Genomic DNA, 26878 nt, shown 5'->3' on the forward strand with positions numbered 1-26878 from the left:
AAATAGGTAGAAATTGAAAAATGTGCTTAAAACTCAATGTCCTGCAACTGTGAAAATTTAAATTGATAAAAATTAAAAATACAAAAAATAAACATTGATATTATTCAACAAAACTATAAAAAAAAATAAAAATCTAGTTCGGCCAAGCCTACCTGTTCTATGTAAAGCTGAACTGCAGCATATAAAGGTATATAGTTATTCACGAGAGAACAATGTATGCTTTGTACAGCATCTCTTATGTAATGTAAAGTACATACACATCTTTTCAACTTTTAAATTACCTTCATTTTTCAAAGAAACCCCAAAAGGTTAAGATTTCTAAGCTGTGTGGTTATTAAATGCTCAATTCAGAGAAAACGGCACTGCCATTAAAAGCTTCATCTGTCACTTCCTGATTGTACTATACAGTAGTTTATTGACCTCTCTTAAAATAAAAGCTCTCTCCGTATGGCCCATTTACTTAAAGCATGTTTTTCTATAAAGCAATTTTTTAAAAAAATGAATAAAAAAATACAAATCAGTGAAAATAAAAAGATGTCAAAAACAAATATAAACCAAAGAAATTTATTTTCATCGACAAACATACAGGATACAAAATGATATTGGGCCCATCCTCTTAAAGAACTAATGACAGGAAGGGGATGATGCTACAGTTCTAACTGAAAGCATCTGTGCTAATTCATAAGGACCTCCATCTGCACCAGTCTTGCATTCGTGTCTCCTGACGTTCTGTAGGGGATCATTCCAGCAAAAGTTATCAGTGCACGAGCTTGGGACCGGAGTTGCTAAGAAATAAGAAAATAAAGTACCAGTTACTTTAAATTAGGTCCATCGAAACACCACTCAACTCTGAACAGTGGTTCATTTAGATTCATTTATGAAACACTCCCAAATCAAACAGGCACAGATAATCTGTCTTTCACACTGTTACTCTTCTGACAATGCTTCTCCACAGTTAGCAAGGAAATCCAATTATTTTCATTTGTGAATGTCAAAAGTATGTTAAGTCACCCATTCATTTAAAAATCCTATTGATGTAAAATTTCCCCCAAAAAGGCTTTTTCAGCAACAGAGTATTACCCTGCTGCAAGAACAATCTCACTGATTTCCATCACTGTATCAAAATTCTTCTCTATTTTAAAAGATTAAGAAATTAAAAAAAAAAATCACATCAATGCAATGTGACAATTGACACCTTAAAGCACAAATGAGAGGAAATACAAACGTACTGATCCTGGAAGTCAGTCACCACTACCCATACATTTAGATCTTCATTCTCTATTACACTAAAGCCCGTATACCACACTGGCAGAGTGGGTTACACCCCTTTTAAGGTGTCTTTACTCTGGCACAGTAACTGAGAATCAGACCTATAAAGGTATTACATTAATGTTAACACCCTATACTGTAACAGAAAATACGACATGTGCATGAAGGTGGCCATGCTGCAGCTGCAGAATCTAAAACTTTTTTTTTTAATTTCCTGAATTAAAAAACTTAAATGCATAAAACCCAACTCGGGTATCTTGAGAATGTTTCCGGGTTACATGGTTAGGTTAGCCATATTCTGTGCATAATAAATCAGAGGCTGAAAACTGAGGCGTTTGTTAGCCTGCAGTAAGGTTTTCCTCCTAAACATGAAGTATCCTTAAATTGTTATACTGAAAAGTCTGTGTTTAGAGACATAATGGGACTCAAGATCATTCTTCAGTCTGCTGGATGAATTGGGAAATTGAAGCAACCATGGATTGTTGTGGGCATATCAATGGTTAATCAAGGGCAGGATGAATCATATTACAGGGATTTACAAACCGCAGTTCTTGAACCCTATTGTAGCTGGAGTCAGTAACAACGGCACCCCTGCACCCGTCTGGGCAAGACCATCCCTTTTCAGTACAATATTAAACAGGTTATTTAGCCAGTGGAAACAGAACCTGGTTGTATTTAATTTAATAAGGGCATCCACATTTGGCTAATGCATAAATCCAGTGTCTCAAATTTAAGAAAAATTGGATTAATAATATAGGAAAATACTAAACAATTTTCATTTAATACTGAGCTCAAACTTCATTTTATTCCACTTGTGATATATAAATAGCACGTGTATAAACCCCTTCAGCGCTGTTTTCTAAAGGGATGGCACTACACAAAACCAGACGGCACAGCTGCAATACATCACCACATTTTGATCTGGTGCCGCAATCCTGTTGGTCATCCCTCACAAGTTCAGCAAGGTTGGGCTGAATAAGGATTTGGATGAGAGACCTCCAAGAAGACCTACGTGCTGCAAGCGGTGCTGCTGGTGATTCAACAGGGGGCACTCTTCCCTCTGAGTCAGTGTTGAGCCAGTGCAGCAGCAATACACTGCTGGAGGTGACCTCTCAAGGGAGATGCAAGGCCAAGGTTCTGCAGATCTGCAGTCACTCAGATCCCATTGCAATTTATCAGACAGTAGGTTATTTAATATATTTCATAGAGTTTAAGGCCAGAAGGGACCATCAGATCATCTAACCTGACCTCCTGTATATTAGAGGCCATTAAATTTCACCCAGTTAGTCCTGTGTTGAGTCCAATAACCCAGGTTTCACTGAGGGTACGTCTACACTGAAACGTAAGCCCATGCTGGAGCCCAGGCTCAAACCTAACTCCCCTTGTGTCTACACTGCAATTGCGCCTACACAGGGCTCAGACCCAAGTCCCAAGACTTTAGAGGGTCCAAGCTCGAGTTATGCCGGGACCCAGGGTTTGAGCTCTATTGCTTTGCAGCACAGACACAGCCCCACTTGACTCAGGTCCCAGGAGTGAGCCGGAAATATCCCACAATTCCATGGGACAACTTCCTTAGCCTCTCTATCCCAACAACCTGCAACCCACTCTGCTGAAAATGGAAGCCAGGACAACAGCTCAGGCCAGCGTTAACCCATTGTGTTCCGATCACCAATTTGCAAGCACACCATCAGAGCGCTCCCTGGGTTTGCAATGGAGAACGAACCCATCAAGCCTTCTGCCAAGCCAGCTGCTTCCTGATAATGTGCAGCACAGTCCTAGGGCTAGACCACCCATTCTTTGCGGGGGGGGGGGGGCAGGGGGAGCACTAGAGACTGTGGGACAGAGTTACTTTGACTCGGGTCTGTGCACTGCATTGGGGACACCAGAGCCCTAGGTTCAAGGATGGGTCCGAAAATTCTTAACACAGGGTTAAAATACAATGTAGACGCTCAAACCCAGGGTTCCCTAACGTGGGTCAGCTGCCTCGAGTCACACTAGCCCTGGGTTGACATTGCAGGGCAGACATACCCTAAGGCATTTCAGTCCTCAGGCAGAGAACGGGAGGGAGCCTCAGCCTGAGGCCCCTGCAATGGCAGGAAAATTAGGAAGTGAGATATGGGATATTAACCCTAGTAACCGGGCCAAATCCCAAATCAGGGGACAACTTTCTGTACACAGACTCTGAATCACCCCTGCACTTCCTCCCACCGTCAACATTTTCCTTTTACGCTCTCCCTAAGCCGTTGTGCATAGTTGCTGTGCAGTCACATTTTGCCCCACAGGTGGGCTGCATTTCAGTGGTGGGCGAAGTGCTCGCCAAGCAGAACTGAATCGGTTACGTCTGTAAATCACACATTTGCGGTGTGATTCTTTCAGATGAAAGCGCTTTACAAAAAGGCAAGAAATTATGATGATGAAGAACGCTAACGCTGAGGAGCAGGGAATAAACAGTGACCTCTTTAAAGTCAGTGAATTTACCGTCCCCCTTATCTTTTCACTGGTGATGATATGGGAGCCAACATATTTTTAAAAAGCCATTCTGATCCCCAGCAGTAAGGGGTGGAGGTTTTCAGAGAAGGTTAAAAGAAGCCTAGAGATGTTGGTGTTCCATTGGTTGTAATTACTTAATGATCATTCAGGAAGAAATCAACGAAACAACACAATGCAACTTTCATTTGTGCTTTGAAATAAAACTGCAAATAAAAAGAGCCCTGTGGCTTTTTCACTTCATATTTCTCTGCCAGGAGAATGCCCTTCAGCTGTCCCGAGGAGTTAATAGCAAATCACTGGGCGAGTGTATTACATGGCAGTGACGTGTTAATTAGGTTTTAGCTGCCGCTGCCATTAAAACTATGTTTTCCCAGATCGTAATTTGGCTTGCTGTAATCTGTATCGGACTGAAACTTGGCAAACAGGCCAGGTCTGGCTGGACGGGATTTTGTTTCTTAATCCACTATGCCAATTAATTTCATCAGTAAATAAATTCCTAAAAATTGCTCTACTTAAAAATCTGGCTATTTAAAACATATTTTAAGAGGTAGCTTGGTTTCAACTGGCATTAGAAAAGCCAGAGATGATGATTATTATTTTAATGGAAGCAGGAAGATTGACAAAGCAAAACAGCGCATGTGTATCACCATTGGTGGTATTCTTATACATCCCACTACTGTGTGCTCTATATGGATCCTATACAACTCCCCCTGATGTCACTGGAATATGGCTCAAGATGGTCACCCTAGTGGCCCTGTTTGGCACCAATGGGCACATTTAAGTGGCGATGAAGAGAATTATGTTCTTCTAACCCAGAGTTCCATTCTCCCCTGAGTAGGAATAACCTGCATGGGGACTGGAAACTGCAAGAAGTGCTACTTGTGACATTTCCTATTAGTTCTCCTGAAGAGAGGAGGGGTCCCCTACCACCGAAGAAGCTAAAGGGCTCTAGGAGGCAGTTGCAGATCTCTAGAGATCTGATGAAGGTAACAGACATCTCTGTGAATAACCTTGGACTCTGCACTGCGGCCCAGCCTCTCCTCATCTTGCTGAGTCCCCTGGACAATGCTGACAAGGGCCATGCTGCCAGGAGCTTTCCCTAGAATCTCTCCCCCCTCCCGGGGGTGTTGGGGTGTTTGTATTTTCCAAATGTGCAGAGGAGGAAGTGCCCTACAGGAATTCATGTTGGCTTCCCCTGCTGATTTAGGTGGGGTAAGATTTTGCTGAAATAAGGCCCCTTCCTTCTCTCATTCTCCACCCCCCACCCCCAAATAAGCACCCCAACAACAGCGAAACTGGAATGCCACAGAGCCATCCGGGGGGGGTCTGCATGGTAAGGAGAAAAGGAAGCACGCTAGAGAGCCATTAACTACCTCTCCTTCCATGCCCCAAGGGTCAGATCTGTGGGTCTGAGCTCTTCTTTGCAGAAGTAAGGGGAGGATGGTGGCCATAGTTTTGTGGGGTTTTTTACATCCCCCAGCAAATGTAACTAATTCCACAGGAGGGAGATGTCTTCAGTCTTGTGGAGTTATGATCAGCACTACTGTCCTCTTCTCCCACAAGTGACTCCACTGACCAGGGCACGGCAGCCACACCGCCTACTGCAAAGTCTAATAGTAGGCTCCTGTTGCACAGAAATGGGATAGTACTGAAATAGAAATCCAGTTGTGCCTTTGATCACTGCCAAATATCTAAGATGCCACAATGAGGCTAGAAAGCCAGGTAACAAGCTTTCATGCCTGAAATATAAAAGTTAAAAGGATTTTTAAACAAGGAAAATAATCAGCAGCTGTCCACAACTGCAACAACATAGGAATGCACAGGCTGCTCACTAAACCCCTTCACAGCAAAGAAGCTGACATTAGAATGGCTCCGGAAAACATACTCATTTCCTTCTATGCAAAGTCCTGCTAGCTAGCAGCTAATCCTGTCAATGAGCAGCTTTATTATCCCTGAGGAACCATACACATTGCAATGGGACTTGCTGGAGTTATACCTGAGTGGAGATGGCAGAAAATAGAACCTACACAATATGGCACAACACTGTGAAACATGAACAAAAAACACACCCAGTCGAAGGAGCAGGCTTAACTTACAAGCAAGGCTGCCACTCCTCCACCCTTACGCCAGTTCTGGGAGCACATATCACAGGTATTATCTTGCATTATTCTGAGACCACTTCACATAAGAGAAAGTTAAAAGTGACGTGACGGCCCGACTGCTAAAAGTCCTTCCTTGCTTCTGCCAGTCTGGGCTATGACTGTTATTGCAAGGCAAGGTTTTGTAGTTAAATGACCGATACAAGTATAGACCGTACATCAAAACAAAAAGGTACTTTATCACCTTGATTTTTAAAAAATGTAAACTTCGCTCTCTTTTAAATGTATCTATTGTGGAAGAGGTTCTCTCTAATACTGAAATGTGCAAGTCAAGCTATAGTATTTGCCTAGTATGTGATAAATGCATGAAATAAAGCTGGCTATGACCTGAGTTATTAACTCTAAAAAGGGGAATTTATTCTTTCCCCTAACCAGTTAAATGAAAGGCCGAGTTCCTGTAGTCCTTACTCAGGCCTATCCATGGGAGATTTACTTGAGTAAAGACTTCAGGTTTGGTCCCAGTCACAATCAGTAATACTGAAAACTCTCTTGTTCGGTTTAAAGTCTGTTCCTGCAGTGACACATACTGGAGGTTTATTTTGCTGCCCTTGAGTAATTTCTAAATGTTCCTAATGTCCTTCCATGTTTCCTTGGTGTGGAAGTTTGGGATTGTGGGGTCTTATAAATCCCACCTGCTCACCTCACCCCACCCAGGTGAAAATGGAAACAAGATCTAGAAATCTGTTTTGGAACATCAGAGATAAAGCACTAACCTAGATGACAGGAGGAGAGGGAGTCAGGGTCTTAACAGTGAACAGTGTAACTCAAATCCACTGCATCAATCATTGGGATTCAGTGCATTAGTTATGGGACAATAGCTACGAAAGATCCCATCAACAGGCAAATGTATCACACCTTTTCCTTGATAAGGAGGTAACTCCTTTTTACAATCAGGGCAGTGTGATTTACAATGACATTCTTTCCCACCATTAAAGGGTTGAGCCCCCCTAAATCTTTGTCCTGACCCTTTTTTTTAAAGCCTGCATCCTCACTACAAAGTGGGTGGGCTCAAGCCTTAGTCAACACAGTGCTTAGGTTCTAACCCACGTCCCCAGCCAGGTCAGGTAGCCGAGGCTTAAAGCGCCTCCAAACCCAGGTCAGAGGTTTTTGTGTGTGGATCGCAGGCTAAAACCCGGCTAAGAGCCCCGGTTAACTGCAGTGTAGACATGCCCTAAGCAAGCTGTCTTGTAAGTGAATAACAAGTCAGTCTAAGATAGTGACCATCTGAGGTTCATTGTTACATGCAATTGAGACTCAAAATCTTGAAACAAAGGAAGAAAGCATTCATCAAACATCACTGACGGACGATAAGGACTATAACCTTACCGAATCTCTATCCTCCATTACACGCTGGGGTCTCGCAGGAGTGGCAGGGCTTGTACCTTTCATCCTCTTGTATTGTGTGAACAAAATATTCATGGTTGCAAGAAGGACCTCAGATAAATTGTGTCTGATCTATGCAAAGAAAAAAAAGAACACAAGGGAATGAAGAGCAGGTCAACCCGGAGTCAGTACTGTTAGTATAAGAGGTCAGAAAGCTGAGCACTATCTGTTCATACAGGAGGATGTGCTGAGAAATGCCACCTCATAATTAACTCGATTTGAAGATGACTGGGTCATAATGAATAGAGGATTGTGACTTCAGGTGGGGAATGAGAAGCAGGAGAATATGGACTCTGAAGAAAAAAAATGTTGATTTATGGCAAATATCCAAAGAAATGGAACTGGAGGGAAGAAAAAAGTTGATGACATCAGCAGAACTGCTTCTAAACAGGACAGATTTCCAAGTTCTCCATGAAGACATCATAGACTTGATTTACAAATCTAGGACATGAAGAGTGAAAATGAAATCAGTACCTTTTTCATTCTTAGTACTGTATGATTCACTGCTCCAAACAGTGTCAAGAGATGACAGCAATGCTGTCATGTCAGCATTAGGCTGTCATTCATTCAGTCAGTCTCCTACTCCTGTATTCATTTCCAAGCTGACAATATCAAGCAAGACATCTTCTTTAAATGTTAGTGTGAGATCAACTGAACTGGACTTGAAAGGCCAACAAAGGCAACCACTATTCACAGAATATCAGGGTTGGAAGAGACCTCAGGAGGTCACCTAGTCCAACCCCCTGCTCAAAGCAGGACCAATCCCCAGACAGATTTTTGCCCCAGATCTCTAAATGGCTCCCTCAAGGATTGAACTCACAACCCTGGGTTTAGCAGGCCAATGCTCAAACCACTGAGCTATCTCTCCCCCCCAGTATTAGAAACCGGGTATTACACTGAAGAGATTGCTTTCAAATGGTTCCAGACACTCTTCTCTTTTAAATACTGATCTAACCCTTAGGTCAAAAGGCTGTGGTTCTTTGTTAGTAATGGGTAGCCAGAGAGGATGCTTTACGGATGGGCCATGTGCATGCTCTGGAATGTTAGAAAATTCCCACTGCTAATACCATCTATTATGCTGCAGCAGTGAGGGTTTGTTTTTTTTCCCTAAAATTCTGTAGTGTTAGCTACGGGCATGGTGGTCAGTTGGATACTAGTTTTTGTGCTAAGATGATAGAAAGCACAGTAAAGGCTGCTCAAGATGCTTCATCCTACCACTAACCATCATGATAGAATAAATGGCAGGAAAATCCTCCTTTTACCACCTCAGCTAGTACTTTGAAGATGACTCTTTGCTTGTAAATTCATCCAAGACCCACAATGTTAAACTCTTCAATTGGATTTGCACCTGTTAGAATCTAAGGCAGTTTGATTACAGGGAAGTGACTTTAGGGCAACAGTCTACCATATGTATAAGTCAGGAAGGAATCAATAAATTCTAAGGCTTGAAGGGAAATGTCATTCATTCATTCACAAGCCTTTCATCTATAAGTTCACTTAACAGCAAAAAACGATTATGCTATTAAAAATCCTCTAATATATTTTAAGATTACATCTAACATTTGATATAAGGTTCAAAAGTAAGTGCTAGGGAGGCTTTGCCCCTGGCATGTCAATTTCAATGGACAATCTCCCAGGGTAATTGCTGCAGCCTGCAAACCAGTTATAATTTCCTTTAGTTTGGAAGGAAAGAAACCCACGTTCCCTCACATGCTGAGTGGCTGTTGAAAGCATCGAGGGCCCAATTCAATACAAACGTTGAAACTTTTCAAATACATTTTCTGAACTTGGTGTTAGAACTCACAAAATATGGTGTGGAAGATTCCAAACAGATCCTGTTCCACAAAATTGGATACTAAGTTCTGAGATTTCTAGTGCCCGATCTAAATGCTGCACAGAGGAGCCCTAGTGGTGTAATGGAAAATGTCGCGCTCAAAGACTAGAGTATAGAATTAATCCAGACCTGATCAATAATATTTCCAGTTACAAACTATAAAAGGGCAAAACTACAGGGCTCTTCCACTTCTCTGGCAAGACAAACAGCAAAAGGTTGAAGGCATAAGGCATTACTTACTTCATCGCTGAAATTTCTGAAGGCAGCTACCCTCTCTTCCACACAGTCTTGGCTCAGGGGCACGAGCTTTAGATGTTCAATAATCTACAAAAAGGAGAGCAGGAATAAGAGTAGGGTACGTAACAGGTTTGTAATTTTGAAATGTTTGCAAAGAACTCTCTTAGGTAACTGAATTGTACCCGATTACTCTATTAGACAGCATTTTACCGCTTACCCATTCATTGATGTAGCATGAACATTTTGTTCCGGGGCTACAAACTGTCTCAAGAAAAAAATGTTCCCGATGATCAGATTACAGGAAAGAAATACACATTTTAAATTCCTGTATCATCACTGCACCTTTTAACTCATTCAGTGTAAGATCCCATGACACTTCTTTATTGTTTTAAGTGGTGTTACATGAAATGCTTTGGGTTTGCAAGGGCATCGGTAAGTCTGTGCTTCAAATGGAACTTACATCAAAGGCCCTGTCAATGTGACCGGCATGATATTCATCAAAAAATGTGATCAAGTCTAGCAGAAGGTAGAATGTGGAGTCAATGGATTTCTTTGTACTTATCCCTTGAGCTTTATACCTGAAAGAAAAAAAAGTGTTTATAATTGTACAGTGCAAAACGGCATCCACTTATAGACACGAGTCGCTAACTTGCAATTCCTTGGAAGTTCAGGCTTGAAGCAAAAAGACAACGGCATCTACCAGCTTTCATTTCTCTTAACCATAACAGAGTTTCTGGAGGCTCTCTCCTTGGCTCACTTTAATTATTTCTCTCACTTCTAATTCTTACTCACAAATAAAATGTGTATTTACATCTACATTGCTAATGTTTCCATATGCAAGTGACAGCTGGCCATGGAAACTGGAATCCTATTTAGCTGATGGGCAGGTGTTGTATAAGCATCTTTAAAATACTGTTTATACAGCATAGTTACCTGTGAAACTTGCTGCCTTGGGATAGTCAGGCAAATACCTTAATAAGACTTAAAAAAAGGTTAGACACTTATGAATATTATTTCTAGCTATACTACCTAGAACAGAAATACAAAGGCTACCAATCCTCATTCTTTACCGTCTGAACAGATTGCCAACAGGGTCTGGCTCTCTTCCCCACTCCAGTAGTACAGTGCAGTTGGTCAAGTGCATTACATAGACTTTGAACCGTCCGTCCTCTGATGCATCTTGCATTAGCCATTCTTTGGGACAGAATACCAAACTAGATGGACATTTGGTCTGTTCTGTATATGGCACGTCCTCTGTTCCCGTGAAATGATGCAAGAAAGTGATCACTGGCCCAAGTGCTGCTTGTGTCACTAAAACATTGTCCACAACACATAAGCTGAAGAAAAGCCCTCTACAACAATTAAATGGGAAAAAGAAACCGATGGCCTAGTCATGTGTCCTGAACGTTAGGAAGCACAAGGTGGGGAGAAAAAGCAGAAGTGGCTGATCTTGCCGATGATGGTGTGGCTATAAAGCAGTACTATAGAAAAAGTCATGTTTAACAATCTCCCTCATAGAGACTGAAACTAGCTATTAAAGTGATACTGTAGACTCCGTTAGATCATAAATTCTAACCATAGGCTTCATACTCCTTGACAGCTGCTGAGTGATATATCATATTAAGTCAATATAGTACTAATTTTCACTCTGTTTTAACCCTCCCTCTCAGGAGATAGGATAGATTGAAATAGTGACCTGAAAATGTCACTTTTCAGTAAAGAAAGTCAAAGATATCAGGCTAAAACTCAACACATCATTTATATGTTTTCTCATTTTAAAAGACAGAAATGCTTGGAAATTTGCTTATTTTATTTATTTTTTGCACATCAGAAGGTACTATGGTAAGAATTAAGTTTTCTAAGAGTACCAGGATTTTCCTTTATTGAAACACAGGAATTCCCATACTTCATCAGAAACATGACGTATGATATCCTGTCTCTGACAACCGCCCCCATCAGATGTTTCAAAGGAAGATGTAAAAACAGGACTATTTTGCAACAACATCCCCATGAGAGCAGTTTACTCCGAACCCCAGAAAGTTGGTGGTGCATGAAGGCTGAAGTCCCTTATAAATGTTTGTCTCAATTAGTGTACTATAACGGGAAATGACAGTCTTACTGTTCATATAAACATCTTTCTTTTCTGATTCCTATAATGCTCTTTATCTCAATAACACCTCGTGGCCGCAAGCCCCACTGGTTCACTTCATCTTCTGTAAAACGGCCTTATCCGTTTTGAGTTTAAATCTGTTGCCTTTTTAAGCCAAATGCTATTTTATTAAAACAGCAATGAAACAAACCTGGTTCTTGGAAAACAAAGTTTTCAGGATGCTAACCTCCAACACTTCCCTCTGGTCTCCAATTCTCTCAGAACAGCCCCAGTCATTAAAGCTCATTCTTAATCCAACTTTAAATTAGTGGGTTGCACTACCACTAACAATCACTACTAACTAATTTGCCTAGGGAAATTTTATTAAAAATTCTCTTTCTAAAATGTACAATTAATTATATTTATTGCTGTCTAGATTATCTCTCTCCCTGCCACCCTCCTTCCTTTCCAGTAATATTGCAAGTCTCCTTTTCTGATCTGACCAAGGGTAATATATCTTGCTTCTGTCAAATTCATCTGACCAGGAACATGAGGTTACATTTTCTATGTGTGTAATATACAGTAATTAAAAGCAGAGCAGGGCAAGTTCTGCCCCTTCTCCATTGAAAACATCAATAAGGACACTGAGCAAGCCAGCATGACAAGGTCAAGAAAACCCCCAGTGTACTGACTGTCAGAGGTGTAGGAACCTGAACTGGAATGGTCAGGTACACTCTAGTCACTTCGCAGTCTCAGAGATCCAACTTCCAGTCTTACCTCTCTGCAATGGAATGTGCCATATTCTTCAGCCTCTCTTTGTTAGACTGGGGAGTGCTGATCTGTGGAACCACGGGACTGAGTAATTTATTCATCAGTTCTAATACCTTATCTGGATTCTGTTGCATAATAAAAATACATGAAAGAAAAGGCAATGTTACAGAGCTTGGCTATTGCACCTTGTGAAAAAAATGTAAAACGGCCTGATCCTGTGAGTGCTGAGTGTCTCCCCACTGAGAGCAGAGATAGGTAATAACTGAGTGCCCAGTTAGATAACCATCTGTTAGATCAGAAAATTGGAAAATCACATGGCATTCCATTCCCTATTAAACAGCTGGCTACCGCACCATTCTCTTTCACTTTGGATATATTTCAATAGCAAAATAAGTGTACCTACAGCAATAAAGGCCCTATTGTTTTAGAACACACACTGGGTAAATTGCTTTGTTGGCCAGAACAATCTTACTCTTGGAAACAATTATTTGAAATGTGGATTGTATATCAATCAGGAACCTAGACGACTGCTTAAGGACCATATAGCTAAATCCCAGTATGGGTTGGATGTTAAGATCCAAGTCCTCTTTGCTTTACTCATGAGTCAGCTCAGTAAAGCCAATGGAACAACTATAGAATGAGATGAGCAAGATTTGGGCTTAATATTGTCAAGACAGTTCACGTTCTGAGATTAAAATAACCTTCAAATCAATGCTGATGTATTTTAAAATAAGACAAAATAGGTAGATATGGATGGCAGCTATGAGAACACATTTACCTTTGCAAGGTCGTAAAGTTTTGCAGCTTCTTCAAATAATCCTTTATTTTCTGCCGCTGAAGCAACTTTGTTAATAATAGGTTTTGTGTCACTAGTAAACTTGTCTATCACTCCTGGCTGATGAGACAAGACAAATGGGGAGGAAGGGGGGGGGGGAAGCATTTGAAATCAGACAGTTTTTAAATTCCTGGAATATTCTATTGAGGCAATGTCAGATTGTGGTTAGAATGAACTGTACAATTCCATGGGAACAAATAAGAAGGTCACATTAAAAATAGAAAGAGCTCTTGTAAGAGAAGAAGTTCTCCAACTGGGGAGTGAGCACTGAGATATCAGCTGTTTCTAATTTATTCAAAATGACCCAGATATGAAGCGAATGAGTGTATATATATATATATATATATTCATTCCACATTAACAACAGAAAAAAAAATTCACAGGCCATTTATGGGCGCAGCCACTCGTTTATTATGTAAACCTTCTTTAACCCAAAACCTAAATCCAATGCCAAAATCTTGGCTGTTGATTACAGAACAGATGAAATCCTGGTCTCACTGAAGTCAGTTGAGAATTTTGCCACTGAATTCAAGAGAGCCAGGATTTCACCCTATGCCTTGTCTCTTTAGATATATACTTTAACTACATCCTCTTTTCATTCTAGACCCCTTGTAATTTGCCTTCCTCCTTGCCAACCATCACTCCTTCACATTTACGCAGCTCACTGATCATTTTGCAAAATGACTTTGTGCTCACAGCAATAGTCTGCATGCAACTACAGTATTAGATTAGCTGTGAAAAAAAACACGCAGGAAAGCCAGAAATAGGCTTGAGAATAACTGGAAAATCATCTTGTGTGCGCGCGCACACCCCCACCCACACCCAGAGAACGAGATACATATCGTATCATATCTATACAAAATGCTATCAACTCACCTTCCTACTGCCATCATTCTCCAGCTTCCCCAGAATCATATCGAACTACAGGCACACACACAAAAAAAGAAAGGAAATTAACTGCATACCTACTGCAACACACTTGGTAGTAGCCTAAAGTTTCAGTCCTGAGTATACCAAACAGAGCACTCAGTGAAGTCAAGATTTTTATTTAAAATAAGTACATAAAAATGCAAACACCTCTGGTGCTATATTAAACCAACACCAAACATATGGTCATATGGCCTGTTCTCCATTGATCCACGCATGTAATGAGAGAGAAACAGACCATGAGAGAAATTAGATGTCTCATGCCCATTTGACATAAGTAGTGCAAAAGGCTTTGAACTGGCCTTCTATAAAGTGATGAATTTCACTTTAAGTGAGGAAGGGAGAAAGCGGTTACCCAAACATACCTCTCTGCTCTCGATTACTAGCTCACTAACACAACGCAAGAACATGTTCTCTCCTTGGCTATCCTTCTCATTCCTGCAAAATACAAACAAAACAAAAGAAAAAAAAATTAGTGTGTTTCATAGACCTTCTATGGTTATTACTAAAGTAATATAACCATGCTGCTGAATTTTAGATGCACGCTCCTACCTGAGAAAGTAAAAATACTGCAGCGCTTCCCTTGGGTCCGTTGACTCAAATTTACGGGTGTAGAGCATCAAAAGGCGAACGAAATTAAGGCGCCTCATGCCGGGAGGGTCGCCGGCTTCGTGACTTACTGGGATATTGGAAATAACATGGACCAAAACAAGATTTCTTAGCATCAGACATTTTGGCACCATCCTACATTAACCTAAAGATCAAAGCAGTGTTCCATCCAAGACATTCACTCACTCTCTGAATATCTAAACAGACCCACATGGTTAATCCTTAGGGAATGCTGGCATGCTTCACTGCTGGCTCAAATAATGGCTTAGGATGGATATGTCCACCTGCAGTCTCTCCAAGGTTAAAGGCCAGGGCTTAATGGTAGCGGGAAGCAAGCAGGACTTACACAGCTGTGCGCTCTGCCCAGAAGATTTCAGGAGCAGCTTTAACTCAAAGAGGACCAAAGCAATGTGAACAGCATGACAACGCAAGCGCTCCATCCGGAAGAGAAAAGCAATTGCAGCTTCAAACTGTGCTGTCAAGAACAATACTTGGAAGTAGAGAAGAGGCTGCTGATTCACTGCAAAATGCGATTCGCCTGAGGAAAGAAACATACCCGTGTGAGTGAAGATGATTTTGCAACTGGGATCTGTGACAGTAGGTGCTTCCTGTCACAGTACATCACCATTGTTTACTCACTCCACGTGGAAATAAACACACAAGACAAAACAGAATATCTAATCATACATCTCTGGCTTATCTGTAATTGCCCATTGCAGGTATATCATGAAAGGCTGCAGCAGAACGATGTATTCAGCAGAAGGGAACACAGTTACTCAACCTGAAAGGAGTCCCTCTTCTCCCTTCTGACCAAGATGCCTCGATGGGGACAGATTCTCCACTGACCTGAACCTCGTGTCAACATTTACCTCTGTGCAAAGCAAGTGCAAAACACGACCAAATCAGACTTCTCCACCCACTCGCAGCACTGGTAGCGGTTTACACTCTCTCTGCACTCCCTGTACAAGGGTGCAATGACACAAGTGCAGGGCAGTGGAGAATCAAGCCCTATATTATTTCAGCAGTCAGAATGACCAGGTGAATTTTGAATACAGGCATCCGGGGGAGGAACTGGACACACTCACCTCATCGCTCACCCACTCCCAAAACCTTCCAAAGTGGAAATGACCACGATTTATACAGCCAAGCTCCTGCCATATTCACTAGTTTGAGGCTTCAGTGAGTAACTTGGTATGGTAACCTACGGGAGTAACTCAGGGGTTCAAGTGTTCAGACAGATATTGGAAAGAAAGACATTCCTGCAACCGAGACTCCGTTTTCTTCCTTTGATTCCAGCAACTGGCAGCTCTACTACAAGAGTTTAGCAGATCCAGGAAGAGAGAAAACGATCTGCAATTTGGAACGGACACAACACGAGGGACTCAGGTTCTGGACAGCGTACGGGTGTTAATTACCTGGACTGTTGAAAAGGCATATGAACCATTCAGCAGTTCTTAGGAAATCTGCTATTCCTCTCAGGGAGCAGCTGTATCTGAGGGCTCTCAGAGACTCAGAAATAAGCTGAAGTGTCTAACGGGATTTTAGCGTGTACGTAAGAAGTAGAAAGTGCTTTAAGCAGAGGCTGAATCCCAGCAGAAGAGTCAGTCCCACAAAAGCTCCCTTACCGTAGTCTTCAAGCAGTTGTTTCTGGAATTGCGATAACGTTAACCTGTCCTGGGGGGAGCTGGTACCATCATCATCAAAACACACCTGGTTCAGCTAAACACAAAAAAGGAGAAACATGGACCTTGAAGTAACTTTCTCCTGCATGATGGAGGCAATTGAAAAGTGCTCTTCCAGGAGCTGACCAATGGTCAGAAACTGGACCTAAGTTAAATCAATTGCTGGAGCATGAAGATAGGAGAAAGAATAGCAGAATTCCATCTCGACACACCTTAGGATTTCTTCACAGTTATGCATGCAATCAAATGAAATCCACGGGGCACAAGCCACGATAATAATGACAATATTTTGCATTTACACAGCAAACTCGCTATTCTAATTCCTTGGCTTCCATATAGGATGAGAAAATACCCAAATGACCAGTATTTACCCATATTCCCTCCATGGAACCCCCAACACTGTAGAGAGGTATTCACATTTTCTTCTTCTCTCAATTCCCAGGCCAACATTTTAGCCAAGATCCATCCAGGAAGGATGAACTGTAAAGGACCTCTTTGCAACAAGTTAGTTATGCTCCTTAATCAGCTGAAGGGAATTACTGTTGAGTGAGGAGAACCACTCTCTTCCCACAGAGGACAAGTAAGCTGACTTCACTCTAATGTCAGCTCTGGTGGCACAGGAAATGACAGACTGGAGTTGGGACAGGTTTCTGCCACCATTTCGCCACCACAACAACCTAAACCATGTCATTGTAATGCAGCAGAAAGACCTAAGATTGGAATGTACTGGGAGGTAGAATAACTCTGTGTAACGCTGGAGGAAGAGCCACCCTTCCTCACCTTCCAACAGCTGTAAGTACATGGAGGTCAGATCCTCATCTAGTGAACCTCAGTGAAGATCGCTGAAGTCAATGGACCAATGCTGATTTACACCAGCTGAGGATGTGGCCTATTGAATCCTAGTACTGAAATCACACTTACCTTTAGCCAAAGATAATCTTCTGTTTTGTCAGCAACTTCACTCTGGTTATCAGCAATGTCACACCGGCCTATGATACAATAAACAGCTCTTTTGTACGGGTCTGTATTGTTCCTCAGGGCTCGTCTGTAATGGAGGCGAAGCTTGTTTTCAGTGGTAGGGGACAATCTAAAAAATAAAATCAAATGATTATACAAGAAGCCTCAGAACACCTACAAATTCCAACCTTCTCCCTGTTAAAACACATTGAAACAGATAAACACATGCAGGGTACAGGTTGAGAGGGACGAGTGAAATGCATGTAAATGTCTGACTGGGAAACACACATTGCAAGGCAATCCTTGAACTTACCACTTATGATTGCAAATAAATAAATAAATAAATAGATAAATAAGCATTAGAGCTGCAGATTTGTCATGGCGAAAAATCATGGAATGGTCAGGGCAACTTTAGTAAAAAATCACGGGTTTAGCGAATGCTCAGTGAGTTTTGATAAAAAATGCCCTGACAAACGAAATTCAACTATACCTCTTCAAAATCCCAGCACTCCAATGTCACCCTCCTCCACCACGGCCATTGCCTCCTCCTCCACCCACTGACACTGACCACCACACCAGCAGCACTCTCCACCTGACTGAAAGCCTAATCCTGGCTGGCCTGGCCCAAGGGAGGGGGGGGAGGGGGAGAGAGAGCTCCTCCTCTCAGTCACCTTGGGCTGTGCCTGGCTTTCCATTCTGGGTGTTGTGACCTGGCATACGGGGTTACTGTGCTGCTCAGGTTTGCTCCGGCCACCCTTCCATCATGATGGAGGGGCGGCCAGGCCAAATTTGAGGGAGTGCGCCAGGCTGCAGTGCCACTCACTCAGATTTAGCCCAGGCACCTTCCACCTCTCCCAGCAGTTGTGACAGAGGGGTTGGAGGGCCAAACCTGAGCGGCACTGTGACCCCATACACCAGCTTGCAACACCCAGGGTGGGGAGGTAGACACAACGGGACACAGGAGCCGACTCTGTAGCGTGAGTGTGGGGTGGGCTCCATCTTCAACACCCCTCCACACAGGGCCAGTGGGACAACCCACACAGAGTATTCCCATGCAGAAGTTACAGGCTAACAGAGAAGTCACAGTATCTGTGACTTCTTCACCACCATGGCAAACCTGCAGCCCTAGTAATGCTAATGTAAAAAACACTTTTCTCCCCCTCAAATTAGCTCACACACACACACCCCAAAATGGAAAATTAGAGCGAGCAGTTTTAAGAATGTGTTTATATCGCATTACGTGGGTATCAACTATTTGGACCTGAGGCTACATCACTTCTCTCACTTAATTATCAGTCACACAGGTCAATGGGAATACTCGGGTGAGTAAACATTACTCAAGCAAGTAAGGATTTGTTGTATCAAGCCCTTTACGAGGAGCACTGTTTCATCTTTATCGTTAAATATTACCACAATGTGTTCTATGACATGTTTTCCTTGGAGAAAAACCTAGAGTCAAACCAATAAAAATGAAATGTTCTCTCGTTTGTTAAGTCTGTAGCCAGAGCACATTTTTATAGCTGTAATAAAGTCAGAGAAAATCAATTATAACATATAATATTAAAATGTTTGTAATAGAACCAATGACAGATTCTTCGCCAAGGATTCTGGAACCGTCATGCTATAATGTGCACCGTTTCAGATTTTATGAGAGTCAGACTAGTCTATGAATCAATCTACATTAGGCAAGAAACAAATATAGAATTTGACTAATGGCATTTGTAGCATTTTTCAAATTTATTCTTTTAGACCTGGATCCTGCAAGAACATATGCACTTGAGTAATTTTACACACACAACTAGTCCCACTTTGCTCGATGCATTTGCAGGACTGGGGCCTTAGTTTGTCGTAATAATTCTGTCACAAGGGGGAGTGAGACACAGAGGGTATGTCTACCCTGCAATAAGAGACCCACGGCTGGGTCAGCTAACTTGGGCTCATGGGGCTTGGGCTGTGGGCCTATAAAATTGTGGTGTAGACGTTCTGGCTCTAGCTGGAGCCTGCAAGGTGGAAAGGTCCTAGAGCCCAGGCTCCAGCCCAACCCTGGAAGTCTACACTGCAATGGAAGAGCCCCGCAGCCCGAGCCCTGCAAGCCCAAGTCAGCTGGCACGGGCTAGCTGCGGGTGTCTAGTTGCAGTGTAAATATGCCCTAAGGGGTGATGCTGACCTGTGCCTGGTTTCTCAATGCCCTCAATTCCCCAGGTCCTGGACCGCATCCCAACACAGGGTCACTCTTACCAGCTCTTCTCTGCTCTCTGAGACCAGATTACTTCTCACAAATTCCAGCAGGACTAGCTCTAAGCCACCTGCACTCTGTGAAGTGACGGGGAAGGGGGGGTATATGAGAGGGAAAACAAGCACAGGTCAGATCTGAGGCTTGAATCCCTTTACAAGGCCCGGTTCATCCTGTAAAAAATACCAGTTTCCTTTGCTGCATGGCTAGTCATGTGAAAACAGTCACAGCAAAGAGTAAAATATAGGGTTTATGATAGCAGATCAGATCTTTGATCTATCAAGTCCAATATCCTACCCTGATCTAAAAAATGCATCATACATTAAAAAATTGAAGCTATAACTAGTAAATTAGTTTTGAAATGTAAATTCCTGCATATTTTCAAACTCTCTCTCTCTGTGGAGGTTTCTAGACTTCAAAGCCATGAACTAAAAATGGTAAAACTTCTTATGTGTAAATTAAATAGGCAACGCACACATTAGCCAGCCATTTTCACAACACGAGACCTCAGGCTTTCATTTTCCTCCCAAAGCATTAAACCTTACTCCACAGCGATTTTTCACCGCACATCGATTTTTCCCAGCTCACAATACCTTTTATCTTTACTGTGGATATACTCCTGGAACCAGGTTTTAAACTCCCCCAGCTGGTGCTGTGCCCGATTCACCACGTGCAAAGCGGCGATTAAATCTCCACAGCGCATGCAATAGTAAATCAATGCCCAAACGGGATGGCCTTCCACCTCCCCATCCTGGAAATAAAGGAAGACTTTTACAATAGAACAACAGCTTGCACAATATTTGATTTATTTTTCTTTATACGTGCCAACCACCTAATTCATTTTGTTTCAGCAAAATACTCAAAGTTCTCCCTCACACTCAGTTCTCCGTTGACTTCAGGCAGAATTCCATTTGTGTAACAAAAATGCAGGATCAGACCCACTTGATTTAAGTTCTGGGGAAGCTGTGCGTGTCTGTGGATATTAAAGAATATCCTGCTTTTAGTTCCCTCTCCCCTGCATTTTCCCCTCTGGGTGAGAACTCTCCAGTCATACTAGTAGCATCTATACATTTTTTTTTCTGGGGCCTTGCACTGATCACTTCACTTTGCTGGGAAAAAGCATAAACCAACCAGGTCTGTAGCACCCAATCGCATAAGTCGTGACATGCTTAGTCCCCATGGAACAAGCATAAGAGGACGACTGGGCAGTCCGCTGTTAGCGCATGGCTGTGTGCACTCTCCAGGGCTGTGAAGGAAGTGACTCTTTATGCCTTCCAGCTGCAGGACGTCACAGTGACAGAGGGAAGGGAACAGGAGTGGGATTTGAGTCAGTAACCTAGTTCTGGATACAGATCTACTCTCTTTGCTCACTATTTATTTTGGCACTTCTAGGCCTAGAACTGGCCAGGCCTCACCTATCTTCCAATAGGAAACAGAATTATTAGAGCCGTGTCAGTCCCAGGATGTTAGAAAGACAAGGTGGGTGAGGTAATCTCTTTTACTGGACCAAGCTTGCCTCTCTCACCAACAAAAGCTGGTCCAACAAAAGCTGATACCTCACACACCATCTCTCTCTCTCTCTCTCTCTCTCACAGGAAAGACAGGCATTCAGAATCTCTCCACTGCACAGTAGCTAGCCAATAGGTACAGAACAGCAGGTTCAAATGCTCCATTGAACTGCTTTTTCGTACCTTTCTACAGAAGCACTCCACAGCTAAGATCACCACATCCTTGAGCCCACACAATTCGGTTAAGAGAACAGACACAAAAGCTCCCAAGGGCTTGGTGATGGAAAGAATAAATATTTTTATTGGCTATAATGAGTGATGTGCTAAGCTTTTTGCTCATCCATATACCTATAAATGATTTCATGCTGCTGGCAGCAATCATGAGTCTCTATCTGAACTCCTACGAATCACCCACTAGCCACATTCTTTTACTTCTACTGGATTATTTGGAGCGCTGAGGTTCATTCTCCTCGCTCGGAAGTGGACCTGGCAGGGGACCAAACAAAAACCCTAAAACGAATTCCAACTTCAAGCGGATACAAAGCTTTGGCGTACGGAAGCCATACGTATAAGAAAGGGTTCACTTACAGAATTACCTTCAATAGGAGGTAATTCTGTAAAGAGAGCCCCCTTGCCAATTATTGTCAGTTATTTGGATTTTATTTAAAAGGTGATCTCAGAAACTTGTCAGCTGCAGAAAACAAAGTTCCAGCTGCAAAAATTGAGGCTATTCTCTAGCACTGATAACAGACGAGGGAATTACATTTCCTGCTCTCCATTCAGGGGCTGATCCAAAGCCCAATTAAGTCAGTGGAAGTTGTTACAAAGGGCTTTCTTTGGATTAGGCCATAAAGTATTAGTGATGCTGTTACTGGTGGGAAAAAACATTAAACTTGGGTCTCAGCAGGTCAGCAAAGAATGAGCTGAATTTCAACTATTTGGTTTCCAATTGTCTGTATTTGCAAATCTTTCATCTGATTTTTGACAGGGTCTCAACCCAGCCTCCCTAGCTGCACCTACAATTTTGCAGTTCACGTAACTGTTGGCACAACTTTGCACTTACAGTTATGGGTGGGTGGAGCTGGTTTGGGTTAGATTGCTGAATACTTGATTTCTGCCTGTGCTTCAGGTTCAGTAGTTAGACATCTCAATAGCAGCAACTGTGCCAGCACAGCATTATGGGTGCAAAGTCGTGCCCAAAATTACTTGCACCTGCAATCTGCAGCAGCAAAAAGAAAACTGCTTTTTATATGTTTAAATTTAGCCCTTTAAAACTACAGCTGTATGATTTTTTCTATCTTAAACAGCTGGATATATTTGAATGCTCTTTTAAGATTCTAACATGCATAATTCTAAGGCTTAAATATAGAAAATCACCATTTTGTAACTGTTTCAAAGCAAGTCAAGTGATTTCCATCTACTATACTCCATTTTACCAATGAACTGTTACTGTTACTCAGGAGAGGGGGAAAAGAGAGCATTGCCTAATGCAATCTAAATAAAATAAAATCATCAGGGGGTTGCATTGGCATCTTGCCTACACTAGTGTGAAGGAAGTGTGCAATAGCACTTTGGCTGCATCAGTAAGAGTACTGCACATACCTGGAGACCGGGGACAGGTGCTGGGAGTTTGATATTAAGGAAACTGCAGACTAGTTGGTAGGTCCCAGGTACTCCACCCAATTGAGCCTGGTGTAAGTTTCCAAAGACTGTCACCAAAGTATAATCCTTGTAACTGTAAGAGAACATTTTAATAAAGTAAAATACAAGCCCTGCAAAAAGCCCATGACTTTTCCTGGTCAACAGAGCCATCTATCTTTGAGTGAATTACTATGAAGTGCAAACACTATCGTGGGGGCAACACGAGCCATGGAGTTATGTTCCTTAATGTAGATGTTTGTATGTGGAAATCATTTGAGAAATTGTACATTTTTGAAGTTCACAGTGCACTACGGCTCAATTCTCATGCTAGCACAAAACATTTCCATCTAAGGATGCTAACTAGCACAAAATAACATTTAAAATGCCATATGCATGCTCTCGCCATCTCTGTGATGGAGAAATGATAAATAAGACCCTACCTGAATTGCGGGATGCTCGTCAAATAATTGTGAGTTGAGGACAAGACGTGAAAAATTGAGGAAAAGTAATAATGGACCTTTGGAAATAATTTGGAAAAGCCAGAGAAAACCTATTTGTTTAAGAGAGATTTGCTGGAACAATATAAACACTTAAGTATTATGTTATGTCGGCTAATTTTTTTTTGATAACCAGAAATTTTGCTGCAACTATATTACAGTCACTAATGCGTGGAACTGACAGCCGGAGCCCCGCCATTGTCAGCTCAGATAAATGGGGTTCTAGTAGACTAATGGAGAAAAAAAAGAGTGTGTTGCAAGCCTCAAAATATATGCAAAATTGTGGAGTGCGCAAAGCAAGCAAATTAAAATCAAAACTGCGATGGAAGCCTAATATTGCGGGATCTGCAATTTCCGCCATACTACAAATTAAGTAGGGCCTTAATGATAAACTTCAGAGACACTGACTTACCATAAGGGAACCACAGGGGAAAAAGAGAATTTAGATGCAAAATCTCTACACACGGAAAGTGGATCTGAGAACACCTACAGGAAGCAGTGAAAGTAATTTACCAAGGCAAGCTAATAAAAAACTCTCCATGTACTGAAACTACAGGGAATGGGCCGGAATACGAGTTAAAAAAACGGTAGCAACACTATATGGATGGCTTGGACAGACAAGCTCCTGTTTTTCCTTCAGCCAATAATGAACTAATGAAATTCAACAGCATTCTAGCTAGTGTGCAAGCTACAGAAAACCAGGCTAGAAGACTAATATGCGAGACTGATATGCATGTGTGAAAAGCTATGCTACATTTAGTAAAGTATCAGAGTGGTACCTCATAGGAACTCTAGAGTTATGGTTGAGTTAAGTATGTGTTCCCCGGGGTTTAAGACCACAGATGTCTGCTGTAAATGACCTGACACAAGGCCAGCTGTGAGTGACTTCAGTTTACCGAAGGCATACCTGAAGGGGTGGTGGGGTGTGATGACTCCAGCAGGGAAAGTTCACTCTCATAAGGGTCTGCTTTGCCAGTAGGCCAATTCATGGCAAATAAAATTTAATGCTGCAAAGCATGTTAGTTGGGCTTTAAAAATAGTAAGCCTGAAGGGCCTCATTTCAAAAACCGTGCGAGACTAAAATGTGTATGCAACTGCATGCCTGCTTTATGCTTACAATTAATGTGGCTGTGATCATTTACCAAGCTGGATACTCAGCGAATTGGCCTGTTGTGCATCGCTAATGCTGAAGAATTTGCAGCAGAGGATTCTTCTGATGTGTCAATTCATCTGGAAACAGATGGGCATGCTGCCATGAAGCCCATGAGTGATAATGAGTGACAGCGTACTGATGAGGCCTGGCAACCAACTGTTTGTGGTCAGAAGGAGGCTATGATGGGAGGGGGAAACACCTCATCCCAACATACTGCATCAGGCCCCAGTGCCTCAGCAACCCCTACACAAAACTGGAGTAGGTTATATCTATTGGTTGCTCTCTACGATCATATTTTCCAGCTAATGTCATGATGGCTGCTGTTGGAAGAAAGGACACTCTCATAGTCAGCTCTGTGATTACGCATGCAACGAACAGTTCAGCTTTTGTAATGCTCAACACACAGTCAGTGGAATCTTGTATTGAATCCTAACTTCGTGGGCATTCTATCTGCTGCTGCAGTTGTTCTACGCACGTAACACCTTGTTCAAGCTCTGACAGTTTGTGATATTTGCTGGGACTGATGATCTGTGTCTGGCCTGCCTGGCCTAAATTCCATCAGACTCTCTATGGCCCTCTTCCCTACAAGCAAACTGACAAAACGCTGGCTATTGATTTACCGGTGTTTTCACATAGTAACTTGGAGAGGCAGGTGGGAGAACAACAGGCTTCATAATCATTAGGAACAAACGCAGTAGTGGGTTTGTTCATGGCAAACTTAAACTTTGCAGGACTTCTATTGCAAACACATACAACAGAAACCAGGCCATGTCTAGCTCCTTTTGCAGTCTCACAAGCATGGAGTTATGAAAGAATTCCCTCCCTCGCCCCTTTCCATACGTTTCAGCTGCAGTCTCCTGCAATTTCACACACAAAAAAGAACAATGTTCAGGGTCACTGCATGAAAAGGAAGGAGAATTGCATTTACACAACTATTCAGCAAAGCATGCTCCCCACTTTCACCCAGCTCTAATTTCTAGTATCTCCATGTCATTAGCATCCCAAAGGGAATGAAGAAGAGGGAGACATTTTTTTTTTAGGCGGGGATAATTTATCTATTTCAATTAGTTGTATTATGTCCAGCGCCTGTTTGCCACTGTGGCAAGTACATAAAGAGTGACAGGAAAGGAATAATAAAGAGTGGTTAGGTCTTCAAAACAGTCTCCCAATGGACTCAAGAAATTTTTTCAAAACTGGAATAGTTCTCTATCCCAGTGGCTGCTCTCAGCCCTGCAGAGCAGCAGCATGATGGGGAACTGGCATTTCTGAAGACAGAATTAGGTTGTTCTGTCTTATTCATTAACCTTCAGCGTGTGCATGTATCTATTTAGAGAATGCCAATGGAGACACAGGGAAGTTGTTGCTGTATGTAATTACTTAGGAACTCTCAAGGATGCTTTTCTCCATTATGTTGGCCTTACCTTTGTTCTAGGTAACGCAGAGCCTGCCTTACAAACTCCATGCGCACCTCCATGTTGGTCCGGACTTTCAACGCATCGCTTGCAGGAACCAGCAATACCTCTGTCATTAGTTTAACCATGGCCCACATATCAGAAATATTCTAGAAATGAACCCATTCATACAACAGTGATTATTACAGCCATAAGGGATTTACCTAGTTTGAGCAGTCTGAGCGTTTACATAAAAAAGGATAAGTTACAGCTAGTCAAGACTTATAAAGAAGACATTAGAAGCACACATCAGGGTAAGCCATCTCTGTCTGCCTGACAGAATGAGTGCAGGTGACAGGACGCATGCCAGAGTTAGGCTGATAACGATGTTCCCAACCTTCTCTGCATCACCCCCCTTTAAAGGAGCATTTGCCTGCAAAGATTTTGCCCGACTGTGGTCCACAGACTGACTATGGCTTTCAGAGAGCTGGTTGGGGACCTGGTGATGGCTCTGCTTCCTTGTTTCCAGTCATTATATCACTCTAAACAAATACTTTCCTAGCCATAGTTTCCGGATAAACAATTGCTGTAGTTGCCCTGTGAAGTTATGGAATCACAAACAGGAGGGGATGTATCCACAAGACTCTCTCTCTTTGTTCAGATGTGATCCACATTCTGAAAAATGTTGAGACCCTGGAGCCTAGTTCTAAATGCTCATGTGGATTAAGTTATCAATACACACAGGTAAAATAGTAAGACACATGAGAAGAAAGCCTGACCATACTGAAATCAATGGGAGTTTTGCCATCGACTCCAACGAGGTCGGAATTTCACCCACGATACTTCAATGTGACAAGAGCACTGAAACTCCTTGAGTTGTCTCTGTTAAAATTAATACAGAATTGCTCAAAGCCCTCGGAGTCCATTAGATCTCAATTACAGGTGTACTTTCAAAGTCAGTTAGGTTTGTTAGATGGCCAAGAAATTTTGGACACCTGGCTTGGCAACCTCCGCACAGGCTTTACTTTCCAGTATTAGTCATTTCCCTGTCCTCTTCCTACAGCTCTCCATAGTCTGTGCGCTTGTTTTGGAGGAAAGCGGGAGAGTGTCATAAGTACGGTAGTCACTATCACTTGTACTAATCTAGAACTTCCTTTCTTCCCCCAAGCGTGAGTCACACACGCATTCAACCTCTGTCCTTACAACCCTTCTG

At 42.3% G+C, this 26878-nt stretch overlaps 1 protein-coding gene across 3 annotated transcripts in view; it reads right to left on the reverse strand.

The window, feature by feature from the left end:
* Window positions 1-550: 550 nt before the first annotated feature.
* The window catches only part of NUP93 (nucleoporin 93), a 136938-nt gene continuing 110610 nt past the window's right edge, over window positions 551-26878 (reverse strand). For all 3 annotated transcript variants that reach the window (XM_039503379.1, XM_039503377.1, XM_039503378.1), the window contains exons 8-22: window positions 25696-25835; window positions 22586-22718; window positions 20069-20226; window positions 17207-17372; window positions 16229-16322; window positions 14950-15141; window positions 14547-14673; window positions 14360-14432; window positions 13944-13988; window positions 13011-13127; window positions 12239-12357; window positions 9833-9950; window positions 9376-9459; window positions 7245-7373; window positions 551-785 (exon numbers count right to left, since the gene is read on the reverse strand). In XM_039503379.1, coding sequence (XP_039359313.1) covers window positions 675-785; window positions 7245-7373; window positions 9376-9459; window positions 9833-9950; window positions 12239-12357; window positions 13011-13127; window positions 13944-13988; window positions 14360-14432; window positions 14547-14673; window positions 14950-15141; window positions 16229-16322; window positions 17207-17372; window positions 20069-20226; window positions 22586-22718; window positions 25696-25835 — 1806 coding nt within the window. In that variant the 3' untranslated portion in view covers window positions 551-674. The remainder of the gene's footprint in view (window positions 786-7244; window positions 7374-9375; window positions 9460-9832; window positions 9951-12238; window positions 12358-13010; window positions 13128-13943; window positions 13989-14359; window positions 14433-14546; window positions 14674-14949; window positions 15142-16228; window positions 16323-17206; window positions 17373-20068; window positions 20227-22585; window positions 22719-25695; window positions 25836-26878) is intronic.

Source organism: Mauremys reevesii, linkage group 16, assembly GCF_016161935.1.
Source record: "Mauremys reevesii isolate NIE-2019 linkage group 16, ASM1616193v1, whole genome shotgun sequence".
NCBI classification, from domain to species: Eukaryota; Metazoa; Chordata; order Testudines; family Geoemydidae; genus Mauremys; species Mauremys reevesii.